The sequence below is a fragment of the Anguilla anguilla genome, chromosome 1 (genome assembly GCF_013347855.1).
Source record: "Anguilla anguilla isolate fAngAng1 chromosome 1, fAngAng1.pri, whole genome shotgun sequence".
NCBI classification, from domain to species: Eukaryota; Metazoa; Chordata; class Actinopteri; order Anguilliformes; family Anguillidae; genus Anguilla; species Anguilla anguilla.
In genome coordinates, this window is record NC_049201.1 from 23,965,999 (window position 1) to 23,990,193 (window position 24,195).

At 39.5% G+C, this 24,195-nt stretch overlaps 2 protein-coding genes across 3 annotated transcripts; one reads left to right on the forward strand and one right to left on the reverse strand.

The window, feature by feature from the left end:
* The first annotated feature begins 6,708 nt into the window (after positions 1-6,708).
* Positions 6,709-15,986, forward strand: hhipl2 (HHIP-like 2). Its single transcript, XM_035384012.1, has 10 exons — positions 6,709-7,077; positions 8,009-8,661; positions 9,086-9,229; positions 10,605-10,936; positions 11,357-11,483; positions 12,481-12,626; positions 12,807-12,888; positions 13,411-13,493; positions 13,671-14,498; positions 14,672-15,986. The coding sequence occupies exons 1-9, from the start codon at positions 6,709-6,711 to the stop codon at positions 14,471-14,473; spliced, it is 2,739 nt and encodes a 912-aa protein (XP_035239903.1). The 3' UTR covers positions 14,474-14,498; positions 14,672-15,986.
* Positions 15,987-19,139: 3,153 nt separating this feature from the next.
* Positions 19,140-23,742, reverse strand: marc1 (mitochondrial amidoxime reducing component 1). Of its 2 annotated transcripts, none has more exons than XM_035395451.1 (7): positions 23,675-23,742; positions 22,100-22,305; positions 21,570-21,735; positions 20,849-20,989; positions 20,264-20,325; positions 19,864-19,935; positions 19,140-19,587 (listed from the first exon to the last, which is right to left on the reverse strand). In XM_035395451.1, exons 1-7 carry the CDS (start codon positions 23,720-23,722, stop codon positions 19,461-19,463), a joined length of 822 nt encoding a protein of 273 aa, XP_035251342.1. In that variant the 5' UTR covers positions 23,723-23,742; the 3' UTR covers positions 19,140-19,460. The 2 variants fall into 2 exon arrangements, with proteins under 2 accessions (XP_035251342.1, XP_035251332.1); XM_035395441.1 differs by having other exon boundaries at positions 22,100-22,270; positions 23,358-23,696.
* Between the last annotated feature and the right edge of the window lie 453 nt (positions 23,743-24,195).

Consider the following 24,195-nt stretch of genomic DNA (forward strand, 5'->3'; position numbering starts at 1 on the left):
TCTGTGAAGCGTAGGCTACTGTGACAATTATTTTTGAAATGCGCTATATAAATACATTTTGATTGATTGATTGATTGATTGATTGATTCTGACGCAGTAACATCATCAATTAATACAAGTGAGCCAGTACTTGTGACAGCCATACGTGCCCAAAATATAACACCCCCACCACCATTTTCACAGATGAGGAGTATGCTTTGGATCTTAGGCGGTTCTTTTTGGCCTTAGTTCACACTTTGCTCTCGCCATTACTCTTAATACAAGTACATCTTGGGTTCATCTGTCCACAAAACCTTTTTCAGAACTCGGTCCTCGGTCAGCAACTATAGAGATCTTATTTGCCTACCAGGCCGTTTGCAATTACTTAGCTCACCAGTGCTCACTTTCTTATTAAGGATGTTCCAAACAGTTACAAAAGCCAAAGGTTGGCCTATGTCTTTGACTGTTTTTTATTCTTATTTGTCAGCCTCATAATGGCTTGCTTGACTTTGATTGGGACAATTCTGGTACTTATGTTGAAAAACAAACAATAACAGACTCCAAAGGCAATCAAAAGCCTAGAATCACGAGTAGAATCACTTGAACCTCTCTTATACCTGTGCTAAGGATGGAATTAAACACACCCAAATAATCATAAACACCGGTGAACCATTTGTCTCAAACATATGGTACCCTGAATTGGGGGGACTATGTATACAAGGTGCTCAAATTTCTACATGGTGAAACCAAAATGTATAAAAATACACTTTAATAAAATATGAGAATCTGCACTTTAACCACATGTGAATTGTTTAACTACAAATCTAATATTGTGGAGTATATCACCAAATTAAGAAAAAATGGTATTGAACCTGCACTGGTTTCTTAGTTCTCAGACTATATGGTACTATTGCCCTGAAAAGACATTTACATTTCAGACTTTTGGAGTGTCTTAGATAGTTTATGATTTGTTTGAGTCTAGGTTGTGTTCACTTTCTGATTCTAGCCAGATTTATAATCGTTTCTGGTCATAAGAGTTGCTCCTCAGCTCCTATGAGGCTTTCCTTCAGCTCCTACCTTTCTCAAGCCAGGATTTGAGAGGCGGGAGCTGCCACACCTAGTATCCTTTTAACAATGGCCTTATTGAGTGAAAGACATATTATCTATTATGTAACTTAAGCTTAATGTTCAATAATAACATGTATGCCTCCTCTGTTGCAGGCCATGAATTCCTGTTTAATGTGTTATAGCTTAGCTGCATGGTTTGAGGAAGCAAAATTTCAAAACTGCAAGGAGGTACTACAAAGCACAGCACAGGCCAAATTGTCATTAGTTAATTTGTTGTTTTCAAAAGTGTTTAGCCACTTAATTTACATGCCTAATAATAACCACAGCATTAGTCATTATAACAATTATGTGGACAAATTATCCAATAAAACTACTATTGTACTGCACCTGGTATTTTAAACAAGCCAGTTACACATTCTGTCATCAGCATGTCAACTGTAGTTGAGTCTTGCAGTGGCACCTCCAGAATCCAATCATGGCTATGCCGGAGAAATTACAGCTTACCTACTTATACTAGACAACTGTGGCAGGATAATGAGATAGCTATGAATGTGGGCAAGTTAACAAGCTGTATGTATTTTAGGAGGCTAATTCACTGACTATTACGGGCGAGCTGTAAGTTGGAACGTCACCAGAGCCCTAACAACAGAAAGCTCACTAGCGAGCAATATGTTGATTATTTAATTGAATCGTGCTATTTTTTGTCAGGTTGGTGCATTACGATGTCATTATCATTTATAAAAATAACAAACCTCAAGTCAACTGTGTACAATGCACAAAGTTCTGAGTTGGCTGAGTTAGTTTGTGTACTTTAGCTCTTTAGCTGTTTCATTTGGCTTCTTCTACATTGGTATATGAAAATAGTTCAGTAATCATTTTTTAATATAACACAATTGAACTAAATACATTTCTGGTTTTTATTTTTCAAGACAAGAAATTTTGTAATGGCACATATATTGCAATTGTTTTTTCAAATTTTTAATTTTACTCACATATGACCAGTGTTCGGGAGTAGGCTACTTTATATGTTGTTAAGCTAGTAATTTAATTACATTTTCAATAGTTTGCTGGTAGTTCAACTACATTAAAATTTATGTAATAGCTGTAGTACTTAATTACTTTATTTTCTAATTTTGAGGCGTAGTTAATGACAGGAACTAACAACTACTTTTGGCCGTAATTTTTTTTTTTTTTCCAACCGCCCTTGACCAAATATTGCTTCCTCGCTCTCTTTTCCCTCTAATTCTGGTTGATGAGAAGCGCTCTGCTCCACTATAGTTGCCAATGTTCAATTGCCATACATTGCAGGTTTTCCACTCTGCTCTGCATAGTGGTTCTCCCTGAAAAAATGTATTTCTCACATGCATGTCATGTCTGCAACTTACTACATACCTAGAACCACAATTACTTACATTAAGAATATACATTTCTGCCTAGATTAGCTCAGGTCCAGACTAGGGAAACTTTAAATCTTGAAAGTTTTGCGACAGGAAAGCACAACACTTATAATTATAGGTCTACTAGGGCTTTCCTTGTGCCATAGTTGCCATCTCTAATTGCTACTTTCAGTTGTAAGTACCATTAGAATTGTCACCAGGGTAACAAAGAATCTGACATATGTGCAACTGCTAGCTTGAATCTCACCCAACTCATTATTAAGTCAGGCTGTAACAGCTGTTTCATGAAAATGTGCTGTCCAACAACCTGATATGTATAAAATTAGGTTTGTTTGTAACAAGCGCTTCTGATGTTGCCTCTTGTGCAGTTTTACCTGTCACTTAAAATTTTTTTTATTTGTTTCTCATTTTTCTCTGTTTTGGAATTGGTCAGTAATGCCACTTGATGCTATCTGTATATCAAGACACTGCATACACTTGCTTAGAACAGATCACACAGTTCTACAGGAGAGGTTGAAGGAGAGGTAAATGTCTCACTGATAACAGCTGGTTTCCTTGAGGTAGAAAGTTGTGTTGTGTTACCCAGAACCGGGCCCACTAATGTTGTCATAGTCCACTACTGACATCGCCAAAACCAAGGCTTAAGCCTGCAATTACAGACCCCAGCTTTTTCTTGTGATGAGGACCTTTCCCTTTTCTGAGTGAGCCAGTCAGTAGCCTGACATTTGTCAATATTTTCAACAGAAAACATTGTTAAAATAAAGCTGTATTCCTGAATCTCCATTTTTGGAGATTGTTATATGCAAGCAGTTATAAACCTAGTAAGTCACACCTAAGAGTACAAATTACTTATAACTTGTATAGTGCTCACCACCAGTTATGACTAGCATAAAACTTGAATGCAGTTTAATGCTGGTCATAACTGGTGATTCAACAACACAACTATTCTGTACATGTCTTAACACAGAACACACACACACACATAATTTTTTCTAAAAAAAAAAAAAAAAAAATTATATATATATATATATATATATATAGCTCTAAACATGCTTGCAATGTGGGTATACAGTGATTTGAAATTAATTTGTTTAAGAATGAAGGAAGCTGTGTTATCATAGCACTGCTTAATCAGGCGATCCTTCTTAAAGGCACTGCACTTTGTTATTGGACAGGGTTACTCAAAGCTGGCCTTCAGGGCTGTCAGTACTGCTGCTTTTCATTCCTTCCCTTTAATCAGGGGCTGATTTAAACCCGACACACCAGATGAGCGTAATCGCTTGCCAATCAGTGACAATATTGGACTACGGATTCTCAGGCAGAAGAGAAAGTCAGCAGTCGTATGGACCTTGAGGGCCAGATTTGAATATGCCGGTTATAGAAGAACATAAACGACAAAAACAAAATCCTTTGTAAAGCAAGCAAAGGGTTTCCACACAAGCTATTAATAACTGAGGTAAAAACAGCATGCTGTAATACAGTATACTGTATAGTATACCGTATACTGAATAGCAAAAGAAAGGCTAAAATGCACAAAAGGAAAAAATGTGCAACGTATACCATCTCAATAAATCTGTCAAAAAAATAACCCCCTTGCATTTTTATGGGACAATTTTGTGAATGTTTTGTATCTGCAAAAACATAAGTAAATCCAATAAATTTGCAGACACCAGGTGTTACACATATACAGTATATAACTGAGAGTATTTCTCTCTGTGGATTCCTAGACTCCTCTAGCTAACTGCTGGCAGTGTAGAACAAAATGAAAATATCTGAGAGTTGCTAATATTTGAAGGCTAAACATTTGTTCCATAAAATGAATGAATACAATATATGCAATACCTGTGTTGCAGTTAAAAGATGGAACTTGTGAATTAACTATTGATAAATGAGGCCCAGGGAAATGCACTGACAACAGAGGTGAGTTAACTGTCCACCAGGATGTCTTTCTGTCTCTTCCTTTCATAAGCTTGGTAGCTTATTTTTTAATATATTTTTTATTTATTGATAATGGGGCTCTATCTTCTTTTTTGTTCATGGATTTTCTTTAGCTTTTTTTGCCTGTGTATGAATTACGCACTCTTTTAAGAAAGCTGTTTCGTCTTTGTCACTGTGAAAGCTATTTACATTTTTGAAGACTTACTTTAAATTGAGTAGGTCAGTACATATCAGCCTCTTGAATAAATGCCTTTCTCTTGCTCTGCCAGGCTTATGCTTACCTGCACCAATAAGTGAGCCACAATATTAACAGATATGTAGCCAATGTTTTTTTGTTTTTTTTTGCTTGTTTTTAGTTCTTTTGAAAATCAAAAAATCGCCAAGTCACAAATCATATTCTCTCACTTTTTGTATATTCAGATTCATAAAACATCCCTTACACTCAAGCAGAATTCAATAATTCCAGAAACAGGAGCTCCTTCGCATCTCACAAAACCAGAAATATACAGATATACATCCTCCGTCTGATATAAAAGGGAAGACTCATAGCCTTTCAGTTCTTTGTTTTTAGAAAGACAAATATGTGATGCTGACACATAATCTCAACCACGTTTAAACTAAGCAGGTCAGTGCATATCAGGCTCTTGAAAATTGTATATAACATTGTCTTACTATCGTTATAACTTTTCATGCAATTGCCACTTAAAGTGCTTTGTATAAATTAAACAAACAATTTTATTAAAAAATCATATGTCCAGTTGTTTTCATTGCTTTCTAAAGAAAATAACATTATAACTATCTTTATGAATCAAAGGTATGATTGCAAATTGTGTATGTGCCTGCACTGTGTGTGTGTGTGTGTGTGAAAGAGAGAGAGAGAGAGAGAGAGAGAGAGAGAGAGAGATGCTGAGTTGTTAAGAGGGTGCAGGAAGTGAGTTTAAATGCATTCAGAGGACATTTATCACCAAAGGGGCAACAGTAAACTTGTGGGCGGAGCTACATAAAACATGCCTGCCGGGCAAAAAAGGGACGATGGCATGTTCTAACTCTGAAGTATAAATATTTCACAGCAACAAAGTCAACCACAGGATCCCCTCTTATTAAAAGCATTCATATGTAGAGCCTGAGGAGAAAGCTCAGATATAATTACAGTTTACAGTAGGCCAACTGTTTATCAGTGCATGTCCTAGGATTATTTTCTGCGGGGCCACAGGTCGCTAATGAAAGATGAGTGTGTTTTAACATTTGTGTCATAGTGCTTTGCATGTTATAGTGTAGTTTATGTGTTTCTTTTTTTTTTTTTTTTTTTTTTTTTTTTACTTTGGATTGCCTGTCTGGCTGTTTTCCAGAATCAGTGATAGCCTCAACAAGTATGCCGTTGTTTTATTACTAGTTTGGATTGTGTTTTATTATAATCTCTATAGAAGAAATATAACTTCATATTTAAACTTGTGTATTTGTCCACCACATTAGAGAGCAATTGTTTTTCTCTCATCCACAAGTTAATGCTTATACAATCTATGGAGAGGGATGAAAAACAATTGTGGTTTACGGCACAATTCCCTGGTATTTACCACTATGAAACAGAAAACTTTGGGAGAATTTTTTTTAAACAGACAAAGCCATTTGTTACTTTGTTAAAAGGTAGGATATACATATCAGTCAAATTAGGCTACTTAAAAACTGACAAACTACCTTGCTTGCCTTGCTATTCTAGTTACCATGTTAGCAAAGTGAAGTCTTCTGAATTAGCAATCCTTGCAGCTAACAATCCTTAGTAAAGATGTAAAATGGTTCACATTTTCTAGACCACTTCACCAAGAATATTCAAAAAAGGGGGTTTTATTGAAGTTCAACTAGCTGTGATGATTCCTGTTTTCATCCTTAATTGAATACCTCATCTAATAATTGTGCATTGTATCACACTTACAGGTGGAACGGGTACGCTTTTTAGCCTTTCTTCTCAAAGATTTGCACCTTACTAGCGATTCATTTTGAGCCACTCGTTGCACTTCTACTGTAGGGGAGAGTCGGTATAAAAGTAACGCATCATAAATGTAACACGTAACAGGTGCACATCTTTGATATTTAAACTGTTTCGTTCAACTAGTAAGACAAAATGTAGAACACGTTGTGAAAAACAGGTATCTAGTGAGAAACAGAAAATTGAATATCAGGGAAATGGAATACTCATTCGGCTTGCCATAAAAAGCTGTATAAAGTTGCATCCACCGCTGTGGACGAGGGCGGATACACCGGCATAACAGGCGCAGATATAAGCGCACACGCTCACACAGATAACATCTCCGCTTCAGTTACACAACAAATGACGACCGAATTGGACCAAGCGCACGATCCTAGCGCTACCTGCGTGAAGTGCCCCCACTCTGATGACAAAATAGGGGCCAAATCATCCAGTGAGCTCATCGTTTGGCACCGATGTGGGCGCCTGCTTATTATAATCTTCTTATTCACCTTTGTGAAAGATGCTGCACCTCATCCGCAGTGTTTGGACTTCCAACCCCCATTTAAACCTCCCTACCACCTGGAATTCTGTAAGGACTACGAGAAATTTGGCTGCTGCGATCAGACTACGGACAACATAATCGCTGAGAGGTACTGGGACGTCATGGAATTTTATGACATTCGGGAATACGAACTCTGTGGTGAGCTCGTCAAAGAGATTTTGTGCCAGGTACCATTATCGTCCTTTAATGAAACTTTTTTCTCATAATTAACGCAATTTTGAATTGTAGCCTAATATTCATAGCCTACATATCTTCGTGAAACCATTAAATTTGATTCTTCAAGTGGGAGCGAACCACTATTACTTTCACAGTGAAATATGGCATACAATGTATTTCAGTATTAACCCATAAACGTAAAGCTTTGTGACCACAGTTTCTGGTTTTGGTGTTCTAGCTTCGCGCGCCAGCGCACTTGTAGCGGCTCGTATTCACGCTCTGAGTACCGGGAACACCTGTAGATCGCTTGTGTGTTTGGCACAACAAACCCAAGTACTGTGGCACCTACAAAGACAAATAAAATAAAATAAACCAGAATGTACTTCTATGGTGTATGTAACATATTCATTGAACATATTCGTTGTCGACTTACAGATATTTCTCCTAGGACCTGAAATATAGGTATATTGTAAAAGCAGGTGCATGAAGTTACATATTCATCGTTTAAATATAAAAAATTACGCAATGCGTCTCCCGTACGAATTAACGTTACGGTATAGGAAATAAAACTAGGAGCACAAGTTTACCGGGATTATTGTAATTACATTATGAAGTCCAGGAGATACACAGACGCACGCACGCACGCACACACACTATACTAATGGTGTTAATATGCTACGCCTCCACCTGCGCCCCACCGCATGGTGAAATTCTTGTTCATTCTAATTCCTTTGCCTGGTTGCTAGACAAGTAATAGGCCGGTAAACCATTAGGTGGCGCTAGAACCAAAAAAGTTGAAAGATGAATGTGGGAAATGATTACTAGGTTATTTATTTGCAGTTTTGGTGTTGATTTACTAGCATAAATAAAGAATAAAACTGGGCATGTAGTGGTTGTGTTTGCATTTATTCAGAGCTGATGGTTTTCCTTCAATGTTAGCAGGAATGCTCTCCTTATGCAGCTCATCTGTTTGACGCAGAGGACCCATACACCCCAGTGAGAGTCCTCCCTGGCCTCTGCTCTGACTACTGCGCAGAGTTCCACAGGAAGTGCGGCTCGGTGGTGAAGCACCTGACTGACGACCCAGGTCTGCGGGATGCCTGTGAGAAGGACCGCACCAAGTTCTGCCACTTGCTCAACCTGGCCGACCAGGACTACTGCTACCCCAACGTCCTCCGGAGCTCCCTGCTCAACCGCAACCTGGGCCACGTGGTAGAGGACCGCAAGGGCTGCCTGCAGCTGTGCCTGACGGAGGTGGCCAATGGCCTGCGAAATCCGGTGCTACTCCTTCACCCCGGGGACGACACCAGCCGAATGTTCGTGGCCGAGCAGTTGGGCTTCGTCTGGGTGTACCTGGCAGATGGGAGCCGGCTGGAAGAGCCCTTCCTGGACCTGAGTGGAGAGGTGTTGACCACTCCCTGGCATGGGGATGAGAGGGGCTTCCTGGGGATGGCCTTCCACCCGCACTACCGCGACAATGGCCGCTTCTTCGTGTACTACTCTGTGCTGGTAGGGCAGAAGGTGGAGAAAATCCGGATCAGTGAATTGAGGGTTTCCATGCATGACATGAACAAGGCCGATCCACAGCCAGAGAGGTGAGCCCCCTCGGTGCCCAGTGTCAGTTTAGGCACATGGTGCTGGGCGCTTGTAGGCAGACAGATGAAATATGATTGTTTTTATGATTATTATGATCACTGGGATGAATGTGATGATCAGTATTGGGATGGTTAACATTCATATTGTTATTTATCAGTAATTATTGTTGTTCATTATTGCTGACGATTGATTCCCACCGGTCTAACAAAGTGTCTGACCTTGAATTACTTTGCTGAGAGTGTTAATAGAATGCTTTGACATTTAAAGAATAAAATCAATTATTATAAAAGGAATGAACTGGTTAAAAAAGTAATGTCAGCTATTGACTCACACTGAAAAGAGCAATGTGTAGGCTTGAGGGTTTGCGCTTAGGAATAAAGAAGAGAGGGCAAATGTCAATTGTGTTTTTCCTATTATTTTTAGGGTCATTTTTGAAATTGAAGAGCCAGCAGCCAATCACAATGGAGGCCAGCTTCTGTTTGGTTTAGACGGCTACCTTTACATCTTTACTGGGGATGGCGGAAGGGCTGGGGACCCCTTTGGGAAGTTTGGAAATGCACAAAACAAGTGAGGTGACACATAATTTGGTTTGTTCCCTGTCTGGGATGAAGCCAATTGCTTTCTGAAGATGGCCAGTCATAATCGGATACTGACATATCCCTGGCTGGATTCTCAAACTGTAGAGCACAGCCTGCATTCCTGTCCATTTTAATATAATGCATTTTGCCTAAAATTCTGACTACTTTTAAAACATTTTGTGGTATCCACCATGGTAGTACAGTTATGTACTGTAGTCTGTGCCTATGTTAAGTATTTTATTCTTACTTCCCTGCGCTTAAGTATAAGAAGTTTTTAAAAAAGCTCTTAACATTAGCAAATGATTGAACATGGGACATATTAATTCATATGTGTATAAGCAGCATGTGTTGCACACTGTGTAAATGGAATTTAATTCATTTGGAATAAATTGTACAGAATAAGACTATAAAATGAAGCCATTGTTAATCGATTAAGGCCAATGACATTTAACTTACCGTGTTTATAATGACATATATGATTGATAGATCTTATTTGACACTTAAAATATAACAACATCACACATATCTCAAAAGAAATAAGACATAATAATTGCACTTAAATGTGGTGTGAATAATGCAAGGTAGAAAATATATTTCTATGGATAGCAAGCAGAAATGACATATATTATTGAGATTATTACATATCATACTGCACTATTAACAGCCTTAACAAGCATATAATAAATAAAATGCATAAAAATAAGCATATAACATTAACTAAAATAAGTGTAAAAAATAAAATTAAATGTGGCCGTCATACTGTACTTTGTTCATTAACGCGTATTTGAGTTTTTTCTTGAAATTCCCCAGAATATTTATGTATTTTATTTCATTTAGAAGTGTATTCCATTTGACCTTGCCAGTACGAACAGGCTGGTAACCTTGCAGGGTGACACACGGTAGACTCTGGCTCCACCCAGGGAAGGGATGGTTTCAGGATGACAGTGATGGTCTGAAGGATGGTGTCAATTTGCTTGTTGAGCTGCACAGAAAGTGTCTTCCTCTGACTCACGTCTGTGTGAGTCTGATTTGTGATCTTTGGTGTGTTAAGAATGGCAGTTGAGAACAGATGCTTTGACACAGAGCACATGCATGTCTGTGCTCTTCTGAACTGATAGTGAAGATGGCAGCAATAACAACTATTGAACATGTTTGATGATTCCAAGTTGAGGTGTAAAAACAGGGATAAAGCTTTAAAAAAATTAAAGGAAGCAAATAACACTCCCAATGTATATTTAACCTGTTTCTAGTTAGACCTGTGGAACAGTTTGTACTGATCTCTGCTATAACTGGGTTTGTTATGACAGCTGTATCTGTAGCTGTAATTTTCTCATAACTGTACACCGTGTGTTTCTGATATACAGGAGCGCTCTCCTAGGGAAGGTCCTGCGCATTGATGTAAATGGAGACAGCAGCGATGGAAAGCCTTACCGAATCCCTGAGGACAACCCGTTCCTCTCGGATGCTGGCGTGAGGCCGGAGGTGTATGCCTATGGGCTGAGAAACCCGTGGCGCTGCTCAGTCGACCGGGGAGACCCAGTCAGCCAGCATGGCCGAGGGAGGATCTTCTGCGGGGATGTGGGTCAGAACCGGTATGAGGAGATTGATATCATTGAGCGAGGAGGAAACTACGGTTGGAGAGCCAAGGAAGGGTTCGAGTGTTTCGACGTCAAGTTGTGCTACAACTCCTCGCTGAGTGAGTGCAATTGTTTCAAAATGGAACTGCCTGTTGTCTGTCCTATACAATCTTTACATACATATTCTGCTGTATGTTACAATGCAAAATGTCAGTTATTGTAAGGTCTATATCCGACATTATAGGGGTGGCTAAACAAGTGGATTATTTATGAACCACCAAGAAGTATATTTGTGGAATTGTGTTGATCCAGGAAACTAAATGATTATATTATTATTATCCTGTATTATTGTGTGGAATTACTTGTCAATGCGTGCAATAGTCTACCTGGACTCTTTCAAGAAGCAGAGATCTTATGGGAGTTCATGTTCAGGCATGGCACAGTGCTGGATGCCCTCAAGACAGGAGGCAAAATAATGAGTCTTCATGGATTTTATGGCCTGTTCAAGTGCTTGTGTTTTAATGTTTTTACTTTGTTAGGAGACATTCTTCCCATTTTTGCATATGACCATCACGTGGGGAAGTCAGTGACCGGTGGCTATGTTTATAGAGGATGTGAATCGCCCAATCTGAACGGCCTATACCTATTTGGAGACTTTATGAATGGGTGAGTGTGGGGTTTTGAGACTTTATGAGTGGGTGAGGGCAGGGTATGAAGACTGTATTGTTCAGCAGAAATGTTTTGTTGGTTCTGCCTTGATCACATTTAATTTCCTTGGTGACATCATGTCCATTGATAGGTTCAAGGTTATTTCAAGATCTGTTTCTTTGTCAGGGATGTGGGCTGATGTAATTGGGATACATCTGTTCAGATGCTGTAAATATAGTAGCCAGTTTCCTTCCCTCCCATCATTGTTTTCAGTGAAGTTCTTGGTTTGGCTGTTGGTTTCATGTACGATTCTTCGTGATGGTGTATGTGTCCGATGCATTCTTCTTTGCTACCTGTGCTCCAGAAGCAAGCTCTTTCAAGTCGCTCTGGATAAGAGCGTCTGCCTGTAATGTAAGCCTCTTTTGTCTTTCCTTTCTTCTCTTTTTTGCCTTATAGGGGGCATATCCAGCTTGAAGCATGCATAAAGAAATTGTTTGTCTGTGGGCTCCCATTCAAACAATTTACATGCTACTTTTCTTTTGAAGATTTGCACCACCTTTGTTGTGGTGGCCATAAATTACCTTCGCACTAACACCTGCTGACACATATCAGCCTGTTCATGAACACCTACTATTTTATCAGCTTCAGCACAACCATTGCAGAAAAAAGCCTAAGGCATAACACTTGCTGATACAAATCCACCGCACATCCAAACAATAATTAATCTTGACAAATTAAAATACAACACAAAGTTTTATTAGTCATTGTGAAACACAAAGAGCTGCACAGGACCAAATAGGTTGTTATATGGTACTAAAAGAGACCACATTTTTGTAGACTGAGAGACATGGTTTATCTGGCTGCTAATGGAACTTCTGACTTTGAAGACATTTCATAGTTATAAAAATATGCATGATTCCAAAATGTTAGCTAACATTTTCACCTCATGTACATTAGCTTTTTGTTTGTTTAAATCACGCCATTCTATAGATATTTATGTATTTTCTGTGTCCAGTCGGCTCATGGCCTTGCAGGAGGACAGGGGATCAGGGAGATGGAGTGAGAGGAGTGTGTGTATGGGAACCACTGCCACCTGCTCCTTCCCTGGACTCATCAACCACCACCACAAATTCATCATCTCCTTCGCCGAAGACCAAGCAGGTCTGTGCCCCTCCTTCACCAAAAGAAGTCTTCACATTGAAGTATGAATTCAGTATAAGGAATACATATGTTTACATGGCAAGTGCAGAAACTGTCAGGACTGCCAATAATGACAACAGTTTTATATGCAGCCATGGATTTGGATTTAACACTAAGTGAAAATGCTTTCTGTCTCTTCAGGAGAACTGTACTTTTTGGCTACTTCATACCCTGGTTCAGAGTCTCCTTTTGGAACCATCTACAAATTTGTGGACCCGTCCAGGTAACCGTGTGTTATAGTTTAATGTAAAGTAACACAATACTTCATTTTGCCCTCCCTTCTCCCCCTGTGCACAGAGCATATCACCATGCCGGGTGAAAAGTATCAACAGGTGGCAGTACATGCTATGGAGAAGAAAAACGACATTCTTATCAATGCTCTCTCTTGAATTTGAATGTCGCAGTAATTACCTGGCTCTACAAATAGTGGAATGGAGTGGAATAAAACAATAAATCTAAGATGAAACATTTGTTTAAAAAATGATGGACCTATTTCCTTATGCACTGAAAAAAAAAGTTTCAATGGATAAGCCTACAATTTTTACTTCAGTTTGTTATATCTATATATTTTTTTTAGGTTTTCTCAATTGAAAGATTTTAGATTCATTTGAATGAACCCAAAAATATAGATGTAACAAATTAAACTAGAATTTTAGTTTTATTCAATGAAGCAATTTTTCTTTTTAGTGTGCAGGTGATAATAAATTAAAAGGAGCAAAAAGTTATGGTCCACCTTGTTCTGCAGGAGAGCTCCGCCAGGGAAGTGCAGGATAAAAACGCTTCCAGTGAAGGTGAAGGGGAAACGGGTCCCGTTTGTGGCCCGAGAACGTGAGTAAAACCAAACAAACAAAAACATATTCTGTCTTTAACATCTAACCTAGCCACCATATGTGATTTGCTCTAAATATTAAACACCAAAAAAAAAGGTTTTAAATGAAATGTTGATCATACATATGGACATTAAAGGAAATCTGAATTTCAGATTTTTGTCTTTGTAATTTCCAGGGACTGTGTTAGAGTTGAATGAAAAACCTACAAGGCCTCCATTCAAAAAATTTAAATTTACCACTAAACTACCAGCAACAAGTTTTCCCACAATGACCAAGGCCTCACCCGTGGCCTTGCCCACAGAAACAGATGTACGAGGAACTATACCATGGAAACCAACACAGCAGCCCATCAGACAGGAGGAAGATTTAAAAACCAAGTCCTGCCCCAAGTCTCCAACTGCAAAATTTCATAAGAAAAAAGTGAAGGGAGGAAAGGTGAAGAAGAACGGACAAAAGGGAAGGAATTGTGTGAAGAAGACCACCCCCAGGAAAGGAATCCATGTGAACAAGACCAGTGCCTTGAGAGGAGTTAGTGTGCATGCGTCCACTCCCTTTAGAGGACTTAGTATTAACAAGACCACCCACATGGAAGGACATACTATGAACAAGACCACTGCATTGGAAGGAGTGAGTGCGAACAAGACAACCCCCAGGAAAGGAATCAGTGTGAACAAGACTACTTCCTTGAAGGTAGATAGCATGCACAACTCCACTTCCTTGAAGGTAGTTACAGTGAACAAGACCACCCCCATGGATGGAAATGGTATGAATGAGATCTTGGAAGGAGTTAGTATGAACAAGACCACTCCCATGGAAGGGGTTGGTGTGAACATGACCTTGAGTGGAGTCACAACAAACAAGCAGGACAGAAGACTAGAAGCTAAAGGAATGATCAGGGGCAGAAACAGCCCACACAGTGCAACACGGGAGGGGAGATGGAGGAGGGACGGGGGGCGACGTGGGGCTGGGAGAATGTGAGAGAAGAGATCATAATCCCACCAAAAACTAGCGCAATGTTTTTATTACAAGAATAAAGAAACAGCTTTGACTTGTTATAAAAGTATGCACTCTGAAAATTAACGATCAGTTTATTGTTGAGTTTTTTGTGATGCCCTTACACCCAGAGAGAAAGCATTTCCACTGGCCATTATCACACACAGGGAAGAAGCTGGCTGCATTTTGTGACATCATCACATCCAGGAAGACAGCCAGCCTGGTTTTGAAATCATAACATCCAGGGAAATAGCTCATATGCCAGTCTTTGTAACATTTGTAACACTTTGTAACATTGTCATGCACCAGCAGACAGCCCAAATGCCCTGTGGTTACTGCAATATTTTATGAATAAGAAGCCTCCTAAAATTGAATTACGGAGAGAGTCAGGAAACCTCCATTCTGCATTTTAACAGGAGACATAAACATTAGCTGTCATCAAAAATCTTACCTTGAATAAGTGTAGAAACAGCCTATATATTACCTGAGGCTCTCCTTTATATGTTAAAAAAAATCTGATATGTTTTCCAAGTAATGGAAGGAAAATTGTTCACCAACTTGCAAGGACATAATGACAACATAAAAAGTCTTCAGAGTCTAGGGAAAAGATCCATTGGGAGATGCATTCATCATTCAGAATAAGACATGTCAAGGTTTCACTGTTTATACATTTTTGTTTGTAATTAACCTTAGGCTGTAGTAGTGTACACTGGATAAATTTATAATTGAAAGGTGTTTACATCTGGGAAGTAAGTTTGTAGAAATTTAAAAACAATAGATATTATTTTCTTATCAACTTTTCAGTAGAAATTGGGCTTAGTAACCTTTCACAAACAGGTATGAGAACAAGAGCAATCAAAAGACATTTAAAAAAATACAAAGCAGAAACCAATTGCTATGAACACCTGGATACCTTTGTGTCAGTGGTATTTGTTAAAGATGATATAACCGGCCCACTATGTTTCCTGAAGCAGCGATTATATTAAACATTAATGATATACAATAATCGTGGGGTTGCTGATTAGTTCTTCTGTCAAAACTTATAGACCATCAGAGTTGAAAAACCATTTCATTGCCGCACATGCCATGACATATGCCCTTTGATTGTTTTCTTGTAGGCTTCCCTCAGAGTAAATGTTTAAACATCCCACAGCTCAGCACATTAACATTGGTTAATGTGTTATCCTTTAACAAGAGCCATCCTGCAAATGCCATCTCACAAACTGTAGCTGAGTTTCAAATCCATAGTTTTTAACACAAGGACCCCCATTCTTTTAGTACTGTATTCAGAGAGGAGAACACTATCATTAGATGACATAGCTGTTTGCCACTTCTGTCACCAAATCGTAACTCTGAGGAATTCTGTCTGAGGCTTTAAAGCTTTCTACATTCCAAACACATGATGTGACACGATCTGGTGGTCCAAGTTTGTGGATAAAGGCAGATCAGAGTCACAAGCATACTATGTAAAAGCTGCAGAAAGAGGCCATTTTCCCCATCAAAGGGCAGAAAAACTTTCAAAAGACAAGTTTGTGCTCGACATACTTGAGCAGGAGCCTTCTTCTCTAAAAGAAAAAAATAAGAAAAATAAAATAATTAAAGGCATGAGTGAGTTTAGTAGGTAGGATGTATCATGTTTAGAAAGATAAGCTAGATCTTTTGGAATGACTAACAGCAATGTTAATCACTACCATCCATCCATCCAGATCCATCCAATCAAGATGGTGTATTCTTCCAGCTGAGCTGCGTAGCCATTCTGCCCGTAAGACCGCAAGTTTTGCACACCTAGCGTAAGCAGACTGCAGATGCCAGATCAACCAGGAGAGTGGCTATTGAGCAATGAGATGGTGAAAAACCTGCCATTCAATACCATCACTTCCTGGCCTCCCCATTAGGCTGCAGTCCACAGTTGACACATGCATGTTAGGATCCAGCTCCAGACCAGGAGTGCATCACAGTATTAAGAAGCAGTACTTTAGATATACCACCAGAATCAGTGCTTTAGAAGTACCACCAGCCCAGAACTATGTAAACTCATGCTAAATAATTTAAATGGATATATATATGTATATACATACATATACACAAAGATACTGTATTGTAAATCTTATTCCAGTGTTAATCTAAGAGAGTTGAAATGAAACTCCATGGAAGATGTCTGGCAAGTGAGAATTTGTAGAAAATGCCAGTTTCTTGCAAAATGTACTTGTATAATATTTGACACTCTTAATGACTCTGAATAAAGAACACAAGCAATATTAACTGCTAAAACATCTAATTGTAGTCAATGTGCTTGGCGAACTTCAAAAATGTAAGTTCAATCCAGGCCACATGCTTTATTCAGAGGTTACACATTGCATCCTTTTTACTCATATTCACCACAAATTTTGAAAGTGCGTTGTGGCTGTTACGTCCCCTGCCTCTGCTGGTCTGGGTGGTCCAGGTGGAGGTAGTTGCCTCACTGCCTTATTGTTTGATTGCCTCCACCTGCCTGTGGCCAGCATAAGCCCTGTAGTATAGGACAGGAGAGGATTTTCTTTGGGGTTTTCTTTTGTGTAGCTTTGTGGTTAGCTTTGTGGTTTTGGTGTTTTTGGAGCTTGTTTTGTTTTTGTGAACTTTGTGGGTTTTTGTTTGTTTTAGTTTGCGATTAGTTTGTTATTTATTCTAATAAAATGTCTGGGTTTGTGTTTTTAGATCAGTTTCTGTCTTGTTTTTGGACATATTTGTACTCAGTTGTGGAGGCCCTTCGAGGTGGCCGTAACAGTGGCCAACTGCTTTGATTACAAAACTAATTTTGATAACTTTTCATCAGCATACTCCAATGGATGAGCATCCCGTGTTTAGTGAACACTGACACCCTGGTCCTGGGGGAGTTCATTTTGGCCATGAAATGCAATATTTGAATTTATCGAAAATAACATATGGCAGAAATTTAACCACTGTGTAAATTTTATTCAGCCCTCTTTACTGAATGTATAGATACAACATTTTTAAGTTCGGCCAAAGAAAAATAAATGGCAGAGTTATGATCCAAAATGCTTTATCTGAAGGTGGCACAACATAACATAAAATTGTGGTCAAAACTCCTCGTGGCCTCATGAGTCAAATACATTTGTGAGTTTTATCCCATTCTAAATATCAAGGTTTCTTCTGTTTATATCCATACCCACACCAATGTATGAGGAACTAATGACACCGATAAAAAATAAGTCTTCAGAGTCTAGAGACTACTGTAAGCAGCATAAATCGCTCAGAATAACACATAAGAGAAAATATAATAGAAGCAGAGGGGAAATGACTGATGGGGAAAAGCTTGTGGATTGAAAGGCCATTACTCTCTCCGTGGTATGAAAATACCAGGTTATGCCAAAGCTGGTCAGATTAAAGGCAAGTTTAAACTTGCGATTCCAGCTTTATTTTGAGCTCTGTCCTTTGAACCCTCTTCCTTCTCTGCCTTTCCTTCAACTTCAGGGATTCCAAACCTCTTTCTCTAGGCTCTTCAGAGAGAATTTGGTACCTCCCTCTTCTTGTACATTCACAATACCTGCTTAAACTACAACAACCCATTACTGTTTGCTACATTGGTACAGTTTGAGCCCCAAGTCTTACCCTGTAACTGGGACAATCCAATTCCAAATCCTGTTTTTTTTTAAACCCAGCACTTCCTTACAATCTTTGGAGGTGAACACTGTAATTAGTTGACACATCAATCTTTTTGACGCCTCTGTCACCAAGTTGTCTGTAACTTTGAGGACTTATGTCTGAGGCCCAAAGCTCTCCTTCCGAAGACATGATGAGTAAAGATGGCTTTGTTCCAAGTTTGTGGATATAGGCAAATTAGGAGCATAGGCATGCCACATAATAGCTGCAGAAAGAGGCCATTTTTCCATTAAATATCAGAAGAGCTTTCAAAATACAAGTTTGTGCTTGAAATACATGAACAAGATTTTTGTTTTTGCTTTTGCAAAACAATATCGTATCCTCCAATATTGGGACATTGGAGGGGGAGAGAACACAAATAGATACTGTTTCTGAGGCACAAAGGAGACGAGGCAGTAGTGGAGGAAGGGTGAATACATTTCCTGAGTATTGGGATGTACCCTATAACTTATTGCCAAATGTTCAAATGTGTAACTTAAATACTTGAATAAGGGGCAGTAGTTTAGCATCCTAGACTAAGACTGCTGCCTGAATTAACCCAAAGCACGTTCACTTGAAATGCTTATGTTTACACTGAAGTCATATTTACAATATTTCAAGGCAACAAGTACATTTTCAGTTCCTTATTATTCCCCATCTTGGGGAATCCACAGCTTGTGGAGTTCCACCCCAATGGAGACATGTAAATGTTTTTCGCTTTTCTCCTGGATTCTCCTGAACATTCCTTGGATTTCATAAACAGATGAATCAACACAAATTGCATGTTACACATGCTGTCAGTTTGTCTTATAATGTGACTTAACATTTGGATTTTAAATCAACTGCAAATTATTAAACAGCCTGTTACAGCTAATTGAATAGCTGACCCTTCATGGTAAAATAAATCGTCTTCAAATGAATGCACAACAGCGCAACATTCAGCAAAATATTTTGCTTGCACTGTGCACGCACACTTGCAGGTTCATCTGTTGACATAAATTACACCATAAGGTTTATTTGCATTCAACTGTAAATTTTAATGAGGTTTATGATCAAGTCAATGTGTTTCACAACTATGGATATAAGATGATAATGTGAGAACAAGAGAGAGGATTTCATTAAAAGGTAGAATGCTCTGTGAGGTGTCTGAACAGAAACGGTAAGAGATTAATCCACACAATCTATAAACTCGACTAAAAATATATATCCTTCGGCACAGATATTCTCTCAAGTGATTTTGAATTTTCTGATAAGGTGACATCATCATGCTTTTTTATCCTTTTTACGGCTGAAGCCGATTTCCTCATTCCTGGTTAGCGACTCGGTGGTTAGCTCAGAAGCTCATTATGTACACAGGATCGCCGACCTGAACAATTCCGCTCCTCTTGACACTGTAGTACTGTCCAAACAGCGGGGAGGATTTATAGAGTTCCTTCTCTGATGGGTCGCACAGACGGTAACTATGGAAACATTGATTTCAATCATTTATTTATTACAGTTCTGAGAGAAAGTGGGTCAAAAGATCAGAAAGATTCCACACATTACAATGACTATTTTCCATTGTGACCATGAAAAAAGGTTTAGTTGACAAATTCTTCAAGCTGCAAATTTATAACTACAAGGATATAACTATTAATTCCTTTCCTACATACACAGGTTGGAAAGTGTGCAGACACCCACAGAGTGGATCTATGCAGACTTTTATCTTGCTTTCAGTAACACACAGTAATGCTTACCTCTTGAGAGTCTCCAGAGGCTGTTTCCTGTCTATAACCCCTGTGTCCGGATCCACAGTAGTGAAAATACACCTGATGGAATAAAGAGAGTCACAGCCACAGTCACTCCTCTGTAACCTGCTACACACAAGTTCACAGTCAGCATTTCCCTCCAGCTCATAGACTACACACCCTTTTTCTAATAAAAAAAAAGCTTTATTTTTTCAACATTTACTTCGGATATTCTTTCGACAGTTGATCCAATTACCCATATTAAACATAAGTCACAAAAGCATTCCTGATCAAAAAATACATGCATTTTTGTTTTAAAATTAGACCTGCCTTCACTGCTCAAATAAATGATTTAATTTTATAAAAATAACTGATTTTTATCAAAAGTGGACACAATGAGACACCCTACCTGCTACAGGACATCACTCGTTGGAGCTGCACATTGCCAATTTGGATCAGGTCCCAGGAGTCCTTACAAGAGGGAACAGTATCAGCACTGCCATCTCAATCCTCAAAAAAATTGAGGAAACTGTGCCATCTCACTCCACAGAGAGGAAACAGTGCCATCTCACTCCACACACAGAGAGGAAACTGTGCCATCTCAATCCAGAGACAGGAAACAGTGTCATCTCACTCCACACAGAGAGGAAACAGTGCCATCTCACTCCACACAGAGAGAGAAAACTGTGCCATCTCACTCCAGAGACAGGAAACAGTGTCATCTCACTCCACACAGAGAGGAAGCAGTGTCATCTCACTTTTGGTAGGGCCAAAAATGTGCATAGAAAGTTAGTCCCCAGGATCAAGTCTGATTCTGGAGTTTCAGCTGTTTCTACCTGATATGACGTTATCCTGTCTGCTAGTTAACTTGGCACATAACGCTGGGTGATTATTCAGTCTTCACATGTGCAGCATGAGACCGAAATTGAGTTTGGCTGGTCTGTTTTTACAGAAATTTATGGAAGCATGTAAAACCTCAAATCCCACAAAGTACCTCTGCATAGGCATCGCAGCCGCTCACAACAATATTGGGTCTGAACTGGGCCACGGTCACAGCACGTTCCAGTCTCGTGTTCAGGTCAGCCACCGAGGCCTCGGACAGCAGATTGACCGGAGCAAGGTCAGGGTACACCACCTGTTGACCAACCGGCAGAACCGCAACCGTTTACTCACGCCCTAATCTATTCTTCCTGTCGAGTGGGCCTACATGAGAACAAGAAAAAATACCAAAGTAAGCCGACCGCGTAAAGATGATCATAAGGCCTACCCCTTTACCCGAAAATAATTAAATAATTCAAGGTTGACCTTGATTTACAACCAAACCTTCATTTACAACCAAAACAAGGCGGCAGGACAACCTTTATCTGAAACAAGAAGACTGACCCCATTAACAGTAATATCAAAAGGTTTATTTAATAAAGCAAAAGCAAAAACACTTGAAACATGGCAAAGGGCTTGACAGTTGATTACTCATCTTCTGGGTAAAATGTAATTTCTGTTCTATTATATCTGCTTATTTGATCTGTACTTCACTTTTATATTTAATTTTATTATTATTTAGACACAGACCAGGGGGTGGAGGGGTTGGGAGGACTGCTGTGGGGTGGGAGGTGGGTGGAGGGGGTAATTGATAAATGTATTGCAGTGTTTTAATTATGTGAGATTGTTGAACGATAAAAAGTTTCACAAAAAAGGCTTGTTTAAAAATTGCTTGCCTTCTCATTGGGAGAGAAGAGGGGCACTTTCTCCACTGGCCTCCTGGGGCTCATCTGTGACTCATACTGCACGAGGCGGAAAGTCTTGCCAGAGTCCAGGTAGCGGGTGAGCCAGAGAGAGGCCTGGTCCCCACAGTCTCTGCCCTGAATATCATCACTAAACACCCTGAAATGAACAACTTTATTGTTGCAACTTGCCATCATGTTGATATCAATAATTTGGTACATAGACTGATTTCAGCTGGTCTGTACATGTACAAAAAGCCTACACCCTATATATAAGCAACCTGCCTCTTTCAAATGACATTTAAAAAAATAAAATCATTGAATATACGAATTGTATGCTGTAATAATTGACCATATTTTAAAAACACAAATATGATCGCAGCTAAATATACAGTAAAGCGTAACACATTTTACATTACCACTAATTAACTGGCTATTAAGATATGTTTCTTATATTTCATACTTAGTGATTTTATGTTCACTGATGCACATTTAGATAATGTAAGCCCTGCAAGCCTGCATACCTGCAGGTGACCACAGGGTTGTCTGGGTGTTTGAGGGGGATCCTCAGTTCCTCCATGGAAGGACCATTGAGACACAGCTCTCCCCCCTCACTCACCAGTGTCACCAGCACCAGGCGCGGTTCCTGTCGGCCCGTTACCTGTCTCCCGTCTTCTGTGATGACAAGCCAGTGTCTGTTGCGAAAACATGCAACCACTGAAGTCACTGTCTGTAGCAATAGCACAGAAGCACGCTGTCAATTTCCACGGACTGGACAACAGCTAATGGACCACACAGCTATAATTTAATTTTTCTCTGGCATGTTTCCAAGTTTAGTTTAGAAACACAAATTCACTTAACTGTATTTTACAGCACTGGGCCACATTGGCTAGTAGTAATTACTGCTATATCTTCGATGTCTGGGCAAATTTGGTAGGTTATATGAGCTGTATGCCATTCAGCATGATTCATTTTTATATTTTTAATTGCTGTATAAATTCTGTATGCCGGCTCCCACTACACGACTTTAAACATCCTAACGTCCGTGAGCAGCTCACATTAAACGACCGTCCGTCCTTATTTTCTTGTTCAGTCGTAATGGTGTACACATTTAACTATTTGCAAAGATCGGGGATCACACACTACACGACTTTTTTTTCGGAATTCTGAATACTCAGCGATAGACTTGTTGCCATAGAGACCACGGGCACGGGACAGTCCCAAACGGAACTGATGGAGCTTGACACCCAGCAACAGCTCGGTGTTCCAACTGTGTGTGCGGTGATCTGTACTGATAAACAAGTGCCGGAGCATACCCCAGCGTCCACCATAATTCTTCCGATAAAAATCAAACATGTTTGAAATTATCAGGGCATCCCCGACGTATCAACAACCACATCTGGAGGCTCCCACCACCAGATTATCCGTTCCGAGTCCAAACGACCCCATCTAGGTTCCGACGAGCGACCGGCTGTGAGCTTATGCCTAATATAAGAAAAAAGTTCCAAAGTGTGCTTCTGGTTGATTGTATAAAGTGAGAAACCGATTCTTAAACGTCAATCACTACTCCTGGTTACACAACACCCCCCTCCCCAGTGTACACAATAGTGTAAACTGCTCAAAGTCCGCGCACCATTCAAAGGGAACGTCTAACGGGCCTTCTCAATCATGAACGCATTCAGGTTATTCTGTGCTTGGTTTTTGTAGCTAAATGCACGGTGCTTGCATACCTGTCGCTTCTTGGAGCCTGGAATATACGACTCATTTTGTAGCTTTACTTACCTGTCCTTTAGTTCGCCGAATTTCAAACCAATTTTTGGACATTCAGCCGTGTTCACACTTATACCTTTCCCAGATTTCATTGGGTAGATAACAAGTTGCGACACAACTCCTACACGAGTAACCTTTTTCGGTTTTTGCCAATATATATATCCAAATCCCAATGCAAGTGCAGTCAGAACGACTCCCGTAGCATATATAAGGGTTTTGCTGGTTTCGTTAAATGCATTTTTCACCGTGACTTTCAGATCCATCTTTAACAATTGACGTTGCAACGAACTTTGATCACAGAAAATCAGTAACCGAAGTTTTACCAGTACCTCTTCTTTTATTCGACTCGCGGACTGTAATTCACCGCAAAGGTACATTACCGCCACCTACTGTGCTGGCGTGGTGCAATGAGATCTGTTTCAACGATGCTCTGAATAAAATGATTTATTTTGCGGAATTGTGTTTATTCGTACTCTTTTACTTTCTTTATTGTTTATTGTTCTTAAATCAGGACGTTTTTTTACCTATTATATTTAGAACAACTGCTTAAAGTGTAGGAAATATCAGGATTTAACAAAGTTGGTCTAACTAAACACATGACGACACACTGAATTACTTGGATCATTGATACTTTGGGGCTGTTTTGCTGGAAGAGGTCTAGGGGGACTTGCTAATAACAATGGTATGATTAATTCCACAGAGGACCAGAACATTTTGACCCAAAACCTGGTTGCCTCTGCCAGTAGACTGAGACATGGCAATACATGGCTCTCGGCGAAGGACCCAAAAATACCTTGAAATCAACAACAAAATGTTTTGCAATAGCAATCTCAGTCTCTGGACATAAGCC